The sequence below is a fragment of the Labrus mixtus genome, chromosome 8, assembly GCF_963584025.1.
Source record: "Labrus mixtus chromosome 8, fLabMix1.1, whole genome shotgun sequence".
Taxonomy (NCBI): domain Eukaryota; kingdom Metazoa; phylum Chordata; class Actinopteri; order Labriformes; family Labridae; genus Labrus; species Labrus mixtus.
In genome coordinates, this window is record NC_083619.1 from 26,574,120 (window position 1) to 26,592,880 (window position 18,761).

General features: G+C 41.3%; 1 protein-coding gene across 1 annotated transcript; it reads left to right on the top strand.

The window, feature by feature from the left end:
- The first annotated feature begins 249 nt into the window (after positions 1–249).
- Positions 250–17,587, top strand: LOC132979545 (cAMP-responsive element modulator-like). Its single transcript, XM_061045445.1, has 7 exons — positions 250–390; positions 2,202–2,410; positions 6,394–6,485; positions 6,624–6,796; positions 8,731–8,886; positions 15,090–15,246; positions 15,784–17,587. The coding sequence occupies exons 2-7, from the start codon at positions 2,213–2,215 to the stop codon at positions 15,926–15,928; spliced, it is 921 nt and encodes a 306-aa protein (XP_060901428.1). The 5' UTR covers positions 250–390; positions 2,202–2,212; the 3' UTR covers positions 15,929–17,587.
- The last annotated feature ends 1,174 nt before the right edge of the window (positions 17,588–18,761 follow it).

Sequence of the window (18,761 nt, forward strand, 5' to 3'; positions counted from 1 at the left end):
ATTGGAAACATGAAGAAAAGATGACAAAATCTGCCATGAAATAGTGAAAACCAGAAATGATCACTGGTATATGTTGAGATAAATTTGAGACATAATTGACTTTAATCGTTTTTGTATTCTACAATTTGGCCCTCTGGCATTGAGAATTAAATGAATGTGGCCCCTTGCTGTGACCAAAGTTGCCCATCTCTGACCGAGAGCGAAGCGAACGCGGAAGTAGGTAGGAGTGAATGCTCTCGCTCCTCCTCGACGATCTTCGACGCTTAACTGACTGGTCGGTCGACATTTTCGGCACAGCGTCGTCAGTGCTGACGTGAAACTACGTGAGCGAAGACGAAGGCCGTCCACCCATGCTGTAATTAGTGACGAGTCAGACTACGTAAAACTTCGGTAAGTCATAACAAAGCTGTCACTTTTTTTTTCTTGCTCGCTCAGCGGGAGAGAAGAGTCCGAAGACAGAGTCCAAACAAACATGTCTACGGTGCGAAACTTTTCATTAAAACTTTGCGTTGGTTCATGAATTATCCAACATGGAGGTTAAAAAAAAAAAATGTTCTCAGTCAGTTTTGCTGGCAGCAGTTCTTTTCCGCTCAAGTTTACGGAGCTGCGTGAAGTGGGACGGAGTTAGATGGATGCCGGAAGTTGAGGCAAAATGTGTCTTCAAAATAAAATATCGAAATATAAATATAAAAAATATAATATATATTATTATATTATTTATATATATATGTATATATATATATTTTTTACAAATTCCTCATTGAAATTGCCTTTTTATTTTTTAATCGTTTGAAATGTAATTAATGTAATTAGATTTAAATAAAACTAACTGTGGGGAACGGCATGGCTTTATTTTTTCATTTGCACTAATGGAGAATTGTCTCAATGAAAGTGGATGATGATTGAAATTGCAGATAGGCTACTACCGTACATTTAGTTATTTATTTGCAAATAAAAAAGGGAATTGTGCATAATAGTATGGGTTTTGTATTTATGGAAGGACAATGACTACATATTATCTTATACTTCAAAATCTGCACAGTACGTTTTCCAATTTCCTACAATTTTTTTTTTTTTTTTTAAGTTTTATTTTTGGGCATTTTTTGCCTCTTCCTAGAGATAGGACAGTTGGAGTCAAACCCTGTCCACCCGCCTGGTGGACCACAGCCTCCGTACATGGGGTGAATGTACAAACCACTAGGCCACATTGCCCCGGGCCTACGGTTCTTGACCAATATTTTTCCCCCCAGTTTTTTGTATTGAGGACACTGTGGAAAAAAAAACGTGTTAATCTTTTATTACATAGTTAAACACAAACCAAAGATTCTTCTTGGTGTAAGTTTTTTCAAACAGGGTACAGTGTGTCCCTGATATAAATATATTGGAAATATTTGAATTGCTTTCTGGCAATCCGTTATCTTCACACTGAATCACATCTGTCGAATTAAGGATGATTATTACAAACAAAACATCTTTTACTCTCTCTAACTCTGATCTTCTTTTGCTTTTTATGTTTAAATTGAGATTTATTCTGTCTTGAAGTGTGAAATAGTGTCTTTACCAGCGCCTCATAGTGAGCATTAGAAAAGATGTTATGTAATGGATGAAAAGTTGAAGAAACAGTGACTGTCAACAGAGATGATTGTTAGGCAGATCATTTTCATTCTTTCTGGAAAACCACTAAAAAAAAAAAAACCTGGTAAACTATCCACACAATCAATAAAAACACTGAATTTGACATTTAAAAATGTTTTTAGAACGGCCATTTGAAGCCCTGATGGATAACTTTTCATGTCCACTATTCGTTTTGTCCTCAAGCTTCAGATTCAGAACTTAAAACATACCTCTATATAGGTGTGCCCTATCAGGTTTGAATTCTTGACACATTAGAAACAGCATTAAACTTTTCAGTGTGACTGTGAAACTCCCTGATAAAGTAGACATCGATCTTTACATTTTCTGGGAACTTGTAACTTCTCAGGAAAGTGAATGCAAGTCTATTGCAATGTTTTTATAGGTTTACCATGTCGCCATTGTTTTTGGAAAATTCTTATAATCACAGGTGGACAAGATCTGTGAAGCAACATCCTATTTCACCTTTTTTAAACCTCTGATATTGTTATGGGGAATTGAATATAAGAAAGCGCCTCATATGCCTCTGTAGGTTTAGTGATTATCTGCTTCTCCGTCTTTCTGTCTAGGTAAACCAACTATGGAAACCCAAGTCTCGTCAGATTTGTGCAACAGTTTAAACGACTTTGTGTCAGATGGAGAGGAGAAACAAAGCAAAGCCAGTCCATTGCCTGCAGAGTCTCCAGGTGGGACTGTTGTCCAGCTGTCTGATGGTCAAACACAGCAGGTACAAGGTGTCATCCAGGCCCCACAGAACTCTGTCATACAATCGCCACAGGTGAGAGCGAGCAGTGACATCATATTTACCCATGATCAAATTCAGCTGTTTTTTTACACTGAATCAAGGTTGGTCTGTAAGATGGTGATTTGATGGTGAACATAGTAATTTGATCAGGCGGCAACCTCCTGTGTTGAAGAATTAAGCCAAACTGCAGTTCCTCAAGCGGCCACTTGAGGCTGGCTGCAGGAGCCACAGAAGTCCCATACACACCCATTCAAAAATGCCCGTTTTTACAGCAGCCGAGCAAGACTAGTGTGTGGGATTTCTCCATTTGAAAAATATTGTCAGTATCAAAAAACTTCACAAAGCTTTAAAAATACAATCTTTTAATAAGACAGGTGCGTAGCAAAAGGAAGAGGAGCCTTTGTCCACTAAGACCGTTTTTCTTTGTGGCCTTGCAGTGCCCGTTTTCAATGTAAAAACCAATACAGTTCAATGTTTTCAACACTCTAAGCATCAGTTGTTTTCATGAAGGTGCGCTCTAAGCTGGAAACAGTTTTCAACTTTTGGAAAATTTCATAACTGTTCAAAATCACCTCTCCATCACCGACCAATCAAAATCAAGAAGGGGCGCAGCTTCAGCTTTGTCAATAACAATGGTTGAGGAGAAACTAGCCTGACTCGTCTTTTTGAGCGTAACACTTCCAGGTCTGGAGCTGCTGCTAATGCCAGGACAGGATTCATTCACACAGTTTTCATGATTTCTTGATGATAATTCCTTGAATAATTGAAAACATTAAGCACATCGAGTTATTAAAACAGACATAATGGAGCGCTACTCGTCCAATGCAGTCCACCTGTTAATAGGATTGAGGAGCTGAGGTCTAAGCTCATCAGTCTAACCTTCACTTTCAGAGGACGTATCTGTCGGGTCTGTGCTGGAGGGGAAGATTTAGACATATCACACAACACTAACCTGCAGGGTGACGCTGCATGACACTGAAAGTCAATTGATGTAGATGAGCCAAAGTTTAGGAGTTTCAGCATTAGAACAAAACAGTGAATGGATGGGAAAAATAATGAAAACTCCTCTAAGCTTTGATCAGTTTCCGACCTGCAACAGACTCTGGCTGGCAGGCAAACGTGACCTGAATGTGATTTTTTTTTTTTTGCTTCCATGTGACTCAGATCTGATTTTTTAATGACAGTGTGAACCGCAAAAGTCACATGGTCTCTCATCTTTTCAAATCAGGGTTGGGCCACTTTCATATGTGGATTCATACTGGATACAAGTCAGATCTTTAGCAGTTTGACCTCCGCACAGCAGGGTCAGAATGCATGCGACTTTGACGTCACTGTCTGGCAGCACGGGAAGGAGACTGGGGGGGGGGGGGGGGTCTACATAACAAACTGTGTTCAACAGAGCCAGGCATTCACGATCATGGAAAAGTCTGCCGTCAACAGATCGTCATATTTTACAAACTCAGAACAAAGTGTGATATAAAGATGATATGAAGAAGTTGAAAACACGATCAAAAATATAAAAAAAATCAACAATTCAGGACGAACTGAGGAAAAACCATCAGACTGTGAATTTGAAAATGAAAGATGATGATATCACTTAGTGCAGATCTGAATAAAATAACCCCTATTTCTCTCCTTAAAATGATTATTGATCATATGTGGCGTGTCTGAATATTTAAGATGTTCCATCGATATGGAGCGGTATGTGGTTTCTAAAAAGGTAAATTGAAACAAAGTTGATAGCAGTATTTTTTTATGAAAAACTAGACGGGTCAGCCTAGCCTAGGTTATGTTGTGTGCCCTTTGTAAAGAGGCCGTAGTCCTTGTGGCAGCCGCTGTGGGTTCGAATCTGACCTCTGCCCTTTGCTGCACGTCATCCCCTACTTTCTCCTCCCCACATTTACCGTCTCTCTTCAGCTGTCCTGTCCAATACAGGCACAAATGGTTCTGTGACCAAGAGATCTGACTGGACAGTTAACAGAGTTTCAAACAGGTCGATTACTTACTTTAAACATTTCCCCAAAAACATAACCTGCTCCAGAGCAAGTAAGGTGTTCAGCACAAGTTACCATGGTGATCCACCCTGGTAGCGAAGACCTTCCTAGTCTTGATCGAAAACAGAGTTAACCCTGAAGTATCATTAATAACAGTAAAGAGCACACTTTGTTCTTCTTCTGGGGCTCATAGATCATCATCAGTTCTGCCTATTATGAAATAATCTCTCAGACTCAGAGGGCAGAACAAACACCTAGCTGTGGGAGTGTCCCCCACCTGGGGGAGGGGCTACTGCCCTTTGTGATGTCATGAAGGGAACATCTCCAAACGACCTGTTTGAGCACACATTTTCTGAAAAGTGGAGCAGGCAGAAGACGGAGAGGATGGACTTTTCTCATCATTGGGGGGTTTGTAGATGGAATAGAGACACATGTTAGAGTTAGAGAAACATTGTAAAGTGTATTTTACAGAATATGTGACCTTTAAAAAAAATGCTTTTAAAAACATATAAAGCTTTGGGACTGAAGGAGTTAGCTAGCCTCTACACTGAGAGTGATCAACACGCCCATGTTTGACCTGCTTTGGCGGCATTCAAACGGTGCCAAAACAGCCTGTGTGGAGGCTACTGTATACACCGGAGTGAGTCATGAAAGTTAACTGATAAATAGGTCAAACTCGGGTTCTTATTATTCCAACAGTTATATAGGCTGAGAAAACATAAACCTTTTTATTAGAGCTACAAAAGAAGAGAAGGGTTTGATATGACTCAGACACATTCACAACTACTCGGTGGAATAATAATGTCATTCTGACCTTTATTCAAAAAAGCACTTTTCAAAGATTCAACTTCTGAAGTGGTTTTATAAAGAGAGAGAAGTCATGACAGACTGGTCAATCAACATTTCAACATAGAGTTTCAAAGGGGAACAGATGAAGGTACATGGAAGGTTAAAAAGAAATGTAACGTTTGGATTTGAAGATAAATGTCAAGAAGGATTTAGTCCTTGTGCAGATTGTTCTCCAGAGTCAGGAGGCCCTGACAGCAGACAGCTCTGATTTGACACTGTTTTTTATCAGACACAATACAACTCATCTCATGTCACATTATCAGTATACAGACTATCAGGAGGTCAGAGAGATACGTATATGATGTTAAAAAACCTTCAAGGTTATCAGAGACGTTTTGATATTCATTCTGAAAAAAGTTGGAAAGCAGAGCGAAGAAACTCTGCAGAGTTTGCAAACTCTACAGATCTGCAGAGTCCCTCTGTACCTTTAAGAAAAAGCTAAAGACCCAGCTCTTTCATGAATACCTACTAACTTAATGATGATGGTCTCCATATTATTGATGATGATGATGGTAATGACGATGGTTTTTGTTTGATAACGACGACTTATAAGATGGTTTCTATACTGATTAGAGCTCTCAAGAACTGTCCTCAATGTTGTGCTTTGTCTCTGGTCACTTCCTGTCAGCACCTGTGTGTCCAATCAGACTCAAAGCTGATCGTTTGCTATTACTGACATTGTTCCCTTTTTTCTAGATCCTTGCTTGTGTTGTTCTTACTCTCTGATGTACGTCGCTTTGGATAAAAGCATCTAAGTGAATTTTAGAATTGTAAAAACTCAACAGGACAGGTAGGATCGTGTTTTTGTGGTTCAGGTCGGCAAAAAAAAAAAATGGGCCGTTTGGAGGGAGCCAAAAGAGTTTTGGTTTGAGCAAAATATAAAGACTGTTGCAGAGATCGTAGTGATGCACAATGAGAAAGAGATGTGTGAAATCGTCTGTGTGTGTCATGTGAATCTGTAAAGACACTGTTGAGATACATGACGTGTTGGAAAGATTAAGGTCTCATCTTTGACGTCATCCTTCTCTCCTCTATCACATCCCAGTTCACTCACAACGCCCCCTCAGTGGTAATATTTAACACCAAATGTGATTCCAAAAATGTAAAAAAGAAAAAAAAAATCAATATTGCAGATTACTCACCTCTTTTTAAAATACTGCCTCTGCCCTACAGATCGCCACGGTAGCCGAGCTGGTGGGTGACGACGTGTCGGTCACAGACACCCAGAAGAGACGAGAGCTTCTCTCCAGGCGCCCGTCTTACCGGTGAGAAGACGTCAGCAGTAAGGGAGAGAGAGAGAGAGAGAGGGAGAGAGAGCGTGTTTCACAGCATGTGGTGTGTAAAGTGTGATCGTGTTCAACTGAGTGAAATGACTCAAAGGCGACTCTTTCCTCTCCCTGCAGGAAAATACTCAGCGAGCTTTCGTCAGATACTACGGCGGTTTCTAAAATCGAGGAAGAGAAGACGGAGGACGAGGAGGAGGATGACGAGGATGACGAGGAGGAAGTGCAGGTCTCTAGCGAGGCCTCAGTTTCAGTGCCGACCTCCATCTACCAGACCAGCTCAGGACAGTACAGTCAGTACACACAGGAACAGAGATAGTAACTGCACTCACACCCGTTTATTGAGGCCATGTGTTTATATTTAATGACCAGTCTGGGAAAACAAAAGTTTGGGTTCTGGAAACATTTCCCTCTTTAATTTAAATTCCTCGCTTTCTTCAACACTCATGGATAATGTAACAGCACTAAATACCCGTTTGTAATGAATAATAAATCACACGTTTTCTATTTGTTTATTGGGGCGGATTGCTTCAAAGTACAAACATGCTTTAGTGCTGTTACTCTGGAGAACGTAGAATATAACCAGAAACACAAATCCAAGATGAAGAGAATTCAAAAAGCTTTTTACTGTAGTTACAAAATCAGAAGAACCCAGAGCAGAGGGAGAGAGAGAGGGGAATGACGAGAGCCACAGGTCGGCTTCAAACCCAAGCTCACTTGGAGGTATAAGCCCCCGTACATGGTGTTTGCGCATTAACCACTAGGCTCCAGGCACATAGTTTTAAGTACAGCTGCTTCAATGCATCTTAAGCGTTGACATTAACCTGTTAAGAGTCTTCAACGAAAACTCAATCAATCAATCAATTAAACTTTATTTATGCAGCACCTTTAAGACAATTTCAATAACAGATCAAAGTGCAGTACAGGGGAGCATAAAAGTGCAATTTATTCCAGCAATAAAAAAATAAGCATGAGAAATAGAAATCAACAACATTTCCAAATGTACTAATTAGAGAATAAACAATCCCAGGAAGTGGAAATGAAAAACACAAGAGCCAGTCCTCTTTCCAGGGTACATTGATACAAACTCACATACAGCATTTATCACAATTTTCTTTCATTTAGAGTTCTATTGTTGAGAAATGATGACAGACTGCAAAAGCCAATGAAGTTAACATTAACACCAATATGAAATGTTCATTCTGACAGCCGAAAAAAACATGTTTACAGCCTGGTTCAAAAAACAAATGTTGTTCTGAATAGATCACGTCTTTATCATCATTGTGATTTTTTTTTTTTGTAACTCATCCGTTTTGACGATGTTAAGGCTAAGAGTTATAGTATGCATAATAAGGGGCGTGGCTGATGTAGTTGTTTGCCAGGACACTTGAGGCCCGACTCAACTCCAGCTCTTTGCCTGTTGCCAGATTGACCATTTCCAATATGGTGACCGCCATCGCTGGTCTTCAAAACAATGCTTTGAAAACCAATGGGGTAACGTCACTGATGCTACGTCCATGTTTTATACAGCCTGTAGTTTAAAGTTTAAGCAGCAATGAGTCATTTTAATTTTGTGTTGATTTTGGCGGCCCCTGTGGACAAAAGTGGTATGACTTGTGGTGTACGGATCTTGATCTAGCGAGCATGTGCATACGTTTTAGAATCCAACTATAGTAAAGATGCCATTTATTGAAATGTTGTTTTAAATCAAAGATAGTTTTACTTGTTGCAAGAGGACACAATGATGGCTCTGTGAGGTTAATAACTGTTATATAATTACATTTGTCCCATTCACATTCAGTTTAACCTTTAACTGTGTTATTCAGTTGCTAGACAAAAGTAATGATACAGAGAAGTTTTTATTGTTCCCTGTGATTTCATGTCTTCATGATAATTAGCCAACAGCAAGTTTAGCTTCAGAAGAAAGGCCAAATGGAATATTTGCCGCACATATTTTCCAATGTGACCTTCATGGAATGTTACACAGCCACGTCACGCTATAATCATGGTTATATTGAGCTTTTTTGATTAACTGTAGAAAGTATGAAATTCAGCCATGAGGGTTTGTTACAAGCTCCGCAGTTATTTCACATTTTCCACCAGACACACAAATGCAAGTTTTTCTTTCTTAACCTAATATACATAACAGGAACTCCTCCCATTCTGCTTTTATGTTTAGACTGCAGCCAAGTAATCACAAAACTTTCTCTCCCCCCACCCCACACAGTCACGTTTTCTCAGGGGAGAGCCATCCAGCTGACCAGCCCTGGAGTTGAAGCCCTGACGGCCTCACACCCTGGATCCACGATCCTGCAGTGTGCAGCTCAGCCCGGAGACGCAACACAGCAGTTCTACATCCAGGGAGGACAGGTGCTCATACAAGGTAATGCATTCATGTTAAATATCACTTGGATGTGTGCAAGTACTGGAGTGTGTAACAGAGAAATTATGATGGCTTCCAGCAGGGGGCTTCACTCAGAATTCTGCACATTCACACATATTTCTGAAGTTGATTTGTTGATCATTCCATGCCTGTTTTTTTTTGGGGCTTTTTATGCCTTTATTGGAGAGATAGGACAGTGGATAGAGTCAGAAATCAGAGAGAGAGAGAGTGGGGAATGACATGTGGGAAAGGAGCCACAGGTGGGATTCGAACCTGGGCCGCCCGCTTGGAGGAACAAGGCCTCCATACATGTGGCGCACACGCTAACCACTGAGCCACCAACGCCCCTTCCATGCCTGTTTTGACGTTATGTTGATAAAGTGATGGAAATGACGATCGTTAGTCCGTATATTGTGTTTTATTTTGAAATTGACCGGACGCTCTGTGGGTTTCCTTGTCTGATTTCCTGTCCGGGTCGTTCTATTATGTCCAGCTTGACGCGTACTTGTAGCGTATTTGAAATGGAGCAGAGCGTAGAGGTGCTGCTGGCAGGCTCCAGAGACAGACCGCGGCGCCCGCTGTGGAAACACAACTATTGACTAAAGAGGCAGCGAACAGCGGTGTAATGTGGAGTATGTGGAAACTGGGGGTGAGGGTGAGACAGCATTTCCAACATGGCGACCGCCATTGGTGGGACTCCAAATCCGCCTGCACTAACAGATGTGTGACGTCACTCAGGCTTCGTCCATTTATTTACAGTCTATGGTCGTGGGAGATGAAAAACAAGATGTATAAAAATATAAAAATTGAACATGACATCATTAATTACACAACCTTTGATTAAAAAGTGAGCATTGTTTAAGTACAGGAGTCACATGTCGGGTGTTTTTTTGCTGCACAGTACGATTGAATCGATGCTTTTATCTGTTATGCCATGACAGTAAAATAAAAATAAAGCCAGCAGGGCTTACATACCTATGAGTCATACATGTGCTAATTCATCACCATCACCTTGTCAGCACAACGAGGACAGTATTCTTAGAGGCTGTAAAACATGGCTGGCCTGTTACAATGCCCTGAAGGCGACATTTCAAGGACAGTGTGACGCCCCAAGGGAAAGGAGCATTTTGTTTTAATGAGGTCTCTACTCTTGTTTTCTAAGGAGGAATGCTCTTGGACATGTGAATAGTTTTTTGGATCTTTAAAGACGTTATCAGGGAAAAACAACATGACATGGTGTGACCTATGTGTGATAAATGACACTTCATCACAGTTTTGTTTTCTGTCCAAAATGTTCGTTCTTTTTGGATTGACACCTGAAACATTATGTCAGAGGTCGTGGACACTTCCGTCAAGGCAGAGCTCGTTATTCTCAGAAAAACCTGTAACCTTCAGAGAACTAAAGACGGCACACAGCAGCGCTTTCTCTCTGACTGCCTCATAACAGAGAAGATGAGCTCAACTGTCCCTACCTCTAAGCTTTAACTAACACACTCCATTTGGAAAAAGATAAGACGTGCTCTGAAGGACAGGCTTCAACTTTTCAATAGAACCTGGAAACCCCCTCGTTTCATATCTTACAACTACAAATCTAGTGCAGCAGTCGTCAAACGAGCACACTCTGCACAGCACTCGAGATGGTTCTACAATTCATCTAGCAGACACTTTTATCCAAAGTGATGGACATCAGTTGAAGAGAGAGAGTCTCTGTGGGTGGAGGGAGGTGTGAGGGGGGGGGGGGGGTTAATGAGTGAGAAAGGGAGAGTGGGTGGGTTTTTGTTTTGTTTAATTATGCTTGCTTGTTTGTTTAGAGATAGGATATTGTAGAGAGAGAGAGAGAGACATCCAGGAAATGAGCCACAGGTTTCCATTCAAACCTGGGTAGCCCGCTTGGAGGACTACAGACTCCGTACATGGTGCATGCACACCAACCGCTAGGCTACCAGCACCCCTTTATGACCTTATTTAAATATTGCCCTTGTGCCTATTCAAATATCTCAGCTCCTAACAGCTCCAGGGTTTAGTACAGTACACGTGCACATCATGAATATGAGTCTGGAATGGATGACAAATTGATTTGCTCAATAAAAGATATCGATTAAAAAAAAGGCCGGTATCAGAGCGAATGGCATTTTGGCTATGAAACACAATATTATAAAATACTTGAGTTAAGCAAAAAAAAAAAAACACTACAGATAGCAGCAGCATATATCCAGAGCACTTTTCCATGCTGCACACATTTTATGAAGTTCTTTAGTAAAGTTTGCAGCGTCTGAAATATAATGTTACATCTAAGAAGCCCCTCACTCACCAGGAAATATAATGGCGGTCTGCTCACTCTGCCCCCTCCCCCCCCTCTCTCCCCCTCTGTTTCTTTTATAAATGAATAATAAAGTCTTACAATGACGGCCAGCTCCAACAGGTGTTTGAGGTGGATGTTGTAGATTGCTGACATCCATACGGTGTGTTTAGTTCTCTGAAAAAGTGTTAGCCCACTCTCTCTCTCTCTGTCCATGATGTCTTACTCGATCTACTGTCCTGTCTCTAAAGAAAGGCATATGTAGGATCCACAACGTGTACTCTTCCCTCTGTTGATTATTTGTTATGTTTTGCTCCTTATGTGGGTTTGATAACATTTCTGGTAATCTACAGTGGGCGTGGTTTTACCTGATTTTTACCCGTGCGTTGTTGTGGCGGGAGGATAGACAAAAAGGGTGAGTGGGTTTGAAATGTTTTCTGCAGACTGTCATCGTTATCCTCGTCGTCGTCATCGTAATTTTCATCATCTTGTGGACTTTTGTTTAGAATTATTTTTTCACTCTTGTTCAAAAAAATCAACAAACATATCTGGACTTTGAATTTTATTTTGATAGGAACGAGTCGCAGGTACAGGCCCACTTAGTCTCTGTGCGGCATCCTACAATCTAAGTCACTATAATAGCATATTGAACTTACTTTTAATACTAATAAAACTCTTTTTTTTCAAGGCAAATGATAATTTTTCCAATCCTAAACATCAACATAATTTGGCCCTTTCAAATTAAAAGTTCAATCTGTGTTGATATTGTAAATCAAAGTTGTGTTTTGGCTTCACATTTCTCTTTCTGTTCTAAGTCATAAATATAACTTCTCTTATTTCTGAGTTTCTGTGGGTCAAATTCATTTCTGTTTTACTGCCGACACCCGACTCCAGCCTTCTTCTTTGGAAGTAACCGCCTTTTCAATTGACAGAAAACACACAGATCACGGCTTCCTGTGTGGCTGAGGATTTTCCCCTGCAGTCACTCGTTCGACTTCATGTTCAAAACAGCAAACATGATCTCAGGCTTTAACTACTAATGTTGTGAAATAATCAATGAGAGTCGTAAAAACCCCTCAATTATCTGTCTGACGTCATGTCCCGCTAGTCCTTTAAGACACAAACACACAACTTGAATGAGGGTGCTTAACAGTTTGCATAGCAGCCGCTTGGGACACAATATCCTCTTGTTTGTCGAGCGTCTCTCTAGTTGCGTCACTGCTGCTAAAAATACTCCCCCTCCACTACCACCTCCCTCCCTCCCTCCCTCCCTCCCTGCCTGTCTGCCGTTGTGCTTCTCTGGTCTGATCAGCAGGGGGGAGGGAGGAAAGAGAGAGGAGGAGGAGGAGGAGGGGGTGGGAGGAACTCTAATCCAGGGTGTTTTACTGACTTCAGCGGGCAGGAGTGATGTCATTGTGATGTCAATGCCTGTAATTGTAATCGGGCTGCAAAGTTGACGAGTGACCACTCTGGTTCAGAGACAGCAGAGAGAGAAAAGGGGAGAAGGAAGAAGGAGAAGGAGAGGTTGTAGTGAGGAAAAGACGAGTTAAAGCATAGAGGAGTTGGTTTTGTTTGTTTGTGTTGTGGTGTTTTTTACTGCCGTGGTGCTGGATTATTGGAGACGAGAGATGGCTGTCACTGGGGATGAGACGGAGTCAGGTAGACTTTCTTTGATACTTACTGTGTTTTATGTGCATAAATATGTTTTAACAACTCATGCTGACTTTTAGTTGCATGTTTCTGCATTTGTTGTGTATGAGTCTTTCTAAGGTTACACCTGCACGTACGTGTAAAAGTGAAATAATTTGTGTTTATTTAGCTGGAACTGAGAGTGCAAATCTTTTATTTACTCAACTAAAATCGATCCTGTTCCGAAAGAGAATCACAGCTGGGATTCTGAAGTACTTTTAAATGACTTTGACTTCACACTTTGTGGGATTGAGTTAGAAAAAAAAGCCACAGATTTGACAGCTGTCCTTCACATTTCAACACAGGAAACGCAGAATGACAGCTCTGGGCTGTGTTGTGAAAAAGAAAGAGAGAAAAAAAAGAAAAGGGGGGGAGAAAGCAGATCTAACAGGTCAGAATGTGTTTGGTTAGTTTGCTCAACTCTGTTCCTGTCAGTCTGTTTCCCGCTGTGTGACACACACACACACACACACACACACTTTCATTTCATGCGTACAGTCCGCTCTGAACCACACGATTGGTTGTCAGGCAGAAAGGCAAAGAGGGGAGGGGGTAAGAAGTAAAGGGGCCGGCAGTGAGGAGGAGCGGGGGGGGGGGGGGGGGGGGTTGGTGGGATAAGATAGTCGTCTGTTTGACGTCACTCCAGTTTCCTGGAACAGAGTCCAGGCATGGAAGTGGGAATGCAAAACGGGCGAATGAGACGCACACACTGACGTCAGCACTGCGCGAGTCACTCTGTTATCACAGTGAGAGAGAGAAAAAGAGACATCTGTGTCTGTGTGTGTGTGTGTGTGTGTGTTTGAACACTTGCTGCATCTTTGTTTGAGTGGTGTGCGTAATCGAAAGGGGAAGGGGGGGGGGGAACAAAGTGAGAAAGAGAAACCGATTCAGTGTTGGAGCGAGAGACAGAGTCATCTCTCTGATGACTCAACTCAAACACCGCGTTAACCCTCATGCACAGAGCGGCTCCCTTCCCGTAAGCGGTGTCACTTTACCGACAAACACAATGAAACCCCGCAGTCATCAGGAGCATGTAGCTGTCGACGGTGAGGTAAACATGACCTCACCAACACTCAGGAGGTAGGGCAAGCGTGTGGAAGTCAAATCTGATCTGTGCACACAGGATGTGAATCCCTTATGATGAGTTCAAATATATGTGCAGGTGAATAAACAAACAGAGCGTGATGCCTTTAATGTTATATGTTTAGAGTTAAGTCTGCAGAACCATCCTGAGTCAAAATATAACTGTTTTAAAATAGAGACTCTCACTCCTGGGGTGCTGGTAGAGTAGTTGTTGGAGGCTGTAGTCTCTCTCTCTCTCTCTCTCTGAATACTGACTCTATCACCTCTCCTATCTCTGAATAAAAATAAAATAAAAAAAGACACATTTCCCTCAGTGGGTGCTGGATCCAAAAACACAAAGGATTTATTGATAAGTCACATTTCCTGCCAACGAGTTTCAAGTCTGAGGAAGACCATGTTGGCTGGACACTTCACTTATCCATAAATCCTTCAAACGGGAGCTTCTTGGTGTTCGGATCTTATTTGTTATCTTTACCTTATCTCTCAATAAAGGCAATAAAAAGCCCCAAAATTAACCCTTTAAAAAAAGACTCATTAATATAAGAGTATGACTTGTATGTTTATGATCAGTCGGAAAAATCTCACCACAAAAAACAATAAGCAGACAAAACAAACACTCTCACTTTTCCCGTGTTTCATGAATTTCAATAATTTTGGACAGAGACGATAAGGAACCAAAAAAATGCAACAAGTCTGGTCTGTAAAAACAAAAAAAACTAATCAGAAGATGAGTCAGAAAACTTATGTTGTAAGGCAGGAAGAAGAGTGGATAAGTGCTTTTGGCTGACGGCAGTGTTCAACATCCTCTGTAGAAGTTTTTTTTGTTTTTTTTATTTTGAAGGCTTTTATTAGAGAAGACAGTAGATCGAGTATGAAACCAGGAAACGAGTGAGGGAGCCACAGGTCAGACTTGAACCAGGACTTCAGCCTCCGTTCATGGGACACGATGTAACCGCTCGGCCGTCTGTGCCTCAAACTTTTTGTGTTTTTTGTGAAAGAAAAATAAGGAAAATTAGAAGAGAGTGTTATATAACTGTTCTAAAGATTCATGAAATTGACAATGGAAGGCAAATGGTCAGACTTTCACAAAGTAACAAGACTCCTAATGTTTTGTTTTGTCTTCTCCCACCAGCTGCCACAGGAGACATCCCAGCGTACCAGCTGCGTTCACCCAACTCAGGTCTGGCCCAGAGCATCGTGATGGCGGCCTCGCCAGGGTCCATGCAGAACCCCCCCCAGCACACAGAGGAGGTCACCCGAAAGAGAGAGGTCCGGCTGATGAAAAACAGGTAGGAGACGGTGTCCAAAAGAAGAGTTAGTAAAGAAGCATCGATTGTGAGATTTTCTCAAACAAGATTTCCTGCAGTCAGTGTTAAGAGCGGATTCAAAAGGTGAATTTCTTTGTGTGCTGCTGCTAAAGGAGCTAAGTTAACAAGGTCTTATTCAAAACTTTCTTGAAAATGATTTCCAAATTCATGCAGTAAAATATAAAATGAAAATAAAAGACTCATCCAGAGATTTGATTTGTGACCTGAAAGTTTGACATAGAATTAGTTTGGTCAAAGCAGCAGCACACACCTTTTATTAATGTGTAAATGTTTGTGTGTCTCTTGGTTGTCAATGATTGATGTGAAATGTGCAGAGGGAGTAGAAATAAATAGTGGTCAGAGAATTATTGACATAAAAGTAGGAGCAGTCCCCTGTCAAAAAGTCAAACTTGAGTTCTTGGATTGTGCAAAGCTTGCATTTTTTGTGTGGCAGCCGTAATTACATTTTCATCAAGAGACTCAAACACACATTTTCCCCCTCTTCTCTTTCCTCTCCAGGGAGGCGGCTCGCGAGTGCCGCAGGAAAAAGAAAGAGTATGTCAAATGTCTGGAAAACCGCGTGGCAGTGTTGGAAAACCAAAACAAGACCCTGATTGAAGAGCTGAAAGCTCTGAAGGACATTTACTGCCACAAAGCCGAGTAGCGGCGGTTTGCACGCGGTCGCGGGTTGAAGGCAGGGCCCGTTTACAAACTGCTACAGCCAAACAAAAAAAAACAAAAAAAAGAAAGACTATGGAACAAAAACTGCCTGGACCGTGTTTGTTTCTCTGCTCACTCAGGCCCCGGTGTAACGTTGAAGACAGAGGTGTTGTCCCGGGGAATTAAAAAAAAAAAAAACAGCTCGAGCTTTGCCAGTTTCTGCTCTTGTTCTTATCTTGTTGCTCTTTGCATGTGAAGACTCGAGTGTCGCACACACTTTGCTTGCTGTTGCGTTTGGTGCACAGGGTGAAAGCCAACCAATCAGAGAGAGCCAGCTGATGAAGAGGAACAGGAAGAGGACATACAGGTGCTTCCTGCAAAACGTACCGCTCATGTACAGAGATTATGAAGAAGAAAAAAAAACCCACAACGGGTCAGCCGGGTCTCTCTCTCTCTCTCGCTCTACCAGCAAGTCTCTCTGAGGTCGGACGAGGTGCACATTAATCTACGCAGATCTACCACCAGCTGTAACAGTGTTTACCTGATCATGTCATTTGTGTTTGATGCTTTTTATTCTTGGTTGTTTCATGCATTCCTTCATGCAAAAAAAAACAAAAAAAACACAATTTGGGCGAATGAACGAACGAAGCGATTTCCTGCATTTGTTAACTTAGTTTCAGTTTGTGCAGGAGCGCTTGATTTTTCAACGGCTCATGAAGACGTAACAGAAGAATTTAAAATGAAATCTCCTCATGTTTGGCATTTGATGCACATAAATTTGAAAACATATTTCAAGCCGATGTAGAGGAGAATTATCTGAGTCACTTAAGAGTCCAGAATCATCTTTACTTTAATGCGTACAGTGAACTGAATGTAGTTATCTGAAGTGATTCAAAGCACAGATAAAGTACCAAAGTGTCATTTTGGAGATGATCTAAATTTATATTGTATAAGTATTCCACTCCACATGTTTATATATCTTCTACATGTTTGTGTAGCTCGTCAGCTCGCTGTTGATTCTCTTAATTGTTTGCTTTCCTTTCAGTTAACCGACATCATCACAGAATTTAAAGTTGAATTGTTGTGCTCGTTTCTGTTGATCAAATGATGGATATCCATTGTGGTATAAAACTGTATTTGATTATGGCTTGATATTTTAAAAATGCTCTGTTTAAAGGGTGATGCCAATTTCTGTCCTCTTTTTGTACGTGCGTGTTGACAAAGACGTTTTATCTTTAAATTATGATATATATATATATATCATCTCGTGTTCATGTCTGGTGATTTGAAAAACTCGCTTGCTTTTTCCTGTCTCTGTTTAGTCGTTGAGTTTGTTCCACTGGATATGTTTTTATTGTTTGAAGGAGATGAGTCGTATGGCTGCCAAAAGCTCCTCCTGGTAACAGTTGGGTATTTAAGTTGTGTTTATATCACTAACTCTGTAATAATTCATCGTGTGGCAGTTCAAACTCGTCGTCATGGTTTGTGTTTGCAGAGGAAACGCCCCGTTCTGTTCAGAGGGAGGTTCTGTTTTTATTTGATATCAACTTTACTTCGTTTTGGCTCCATCTTTTACCAGGTGTTTTCTTTTCAGTGTACTTCCTTGTTTGAATTGTAAACCAAAACATTTTTTTGTTTATCAAATAAAATATTCAAATGGAAACCAAGCTCGCAGTACTTCAGGATTCAAGCCTCATAAGTGGAGGCTAGTAATATAGGTTTATAGGTAAATAAGTAATATTTACAGTCTATGCTCAAGGCTGAGCAAGGTCTAACTATAAGCTTCATCAAAATGAGAACTTAAGCCTGTACTCTTAAAGGTACAGTACAGTGTGTCAGCCTCCATGACACGTTCCCGTATATTGGTGTATTCATGTGGTGTCGGACACATCGGGAATACAAGTTTCCGAGTTGTTTCTGAGTTGTTCAATGCACATGAACATCTGCTCAAGTCGAAACAACAACTCGGAAACTCGGGGGAAAAATTAGGTGCCCGACTTGACGTCATATTGGTCCTCACATCCTCATGTTAAGATACTTTTTATGAATTCAATCACATCGACTTTTCGCTGAAATATAACTCATAACAGAGACATTAACACATCTTCTTAGTAGCATCCACACTTTTTTCCTGTAGTTACAACATTCCAACTTTCCGCAAAAAGCGCTAAACGCTCTAAAGTTGGAAGAACGACTTTACAGCTCAGAAACAGAATGCGACCATCCGAGGAGAACACAAATGCAGCATGAGCTCCACAGGGGAGGGGCCTGATAATCGAAGGTTCTGCCTCCCATGCTACTTTTGGAGACTCAACGTAAGGAAGCCTGCATTCTGCAAGGGCAATATTCTGGAGGAAAACATATGAGCTCTTTGAACCCGGGCCGATTTCAGGCCGATTTAGACATAATTTGTTTTGTTGTACGAGTGATTTTGAAGACCAATTGCATGTCGCTTGCTGTGCGGTGTACACTGCCCGATCAGCTGCTCCCAACCAGCTGGATTATTTTCTGGCACGTTTGAAATGTTGCTCTTACGACTGAACACACACTTGCACAGTGACATCAAAGCCTGCATTGTGCCTGCACAAACAGCGTCCGAAATCACCATGGTAACAGCAGGCATACCCATTTAGTCCCTCTCTCCCCTCCCGTTATAAAAGAAACGTTGGCAGGAGACATCTGCTGACCTCCAGCTGACAGAGAATATTTGTAATGATTGAGCCGTGAGTAACGTTGTGTTTATTTGTGATGCTGACTGTGTGTGCGAGAGAGAGTGAGAGAGAGCGTTTTTTCACAATGTGTGTACTCGATCGGACCTCAACCTCCACCTGTGGGAG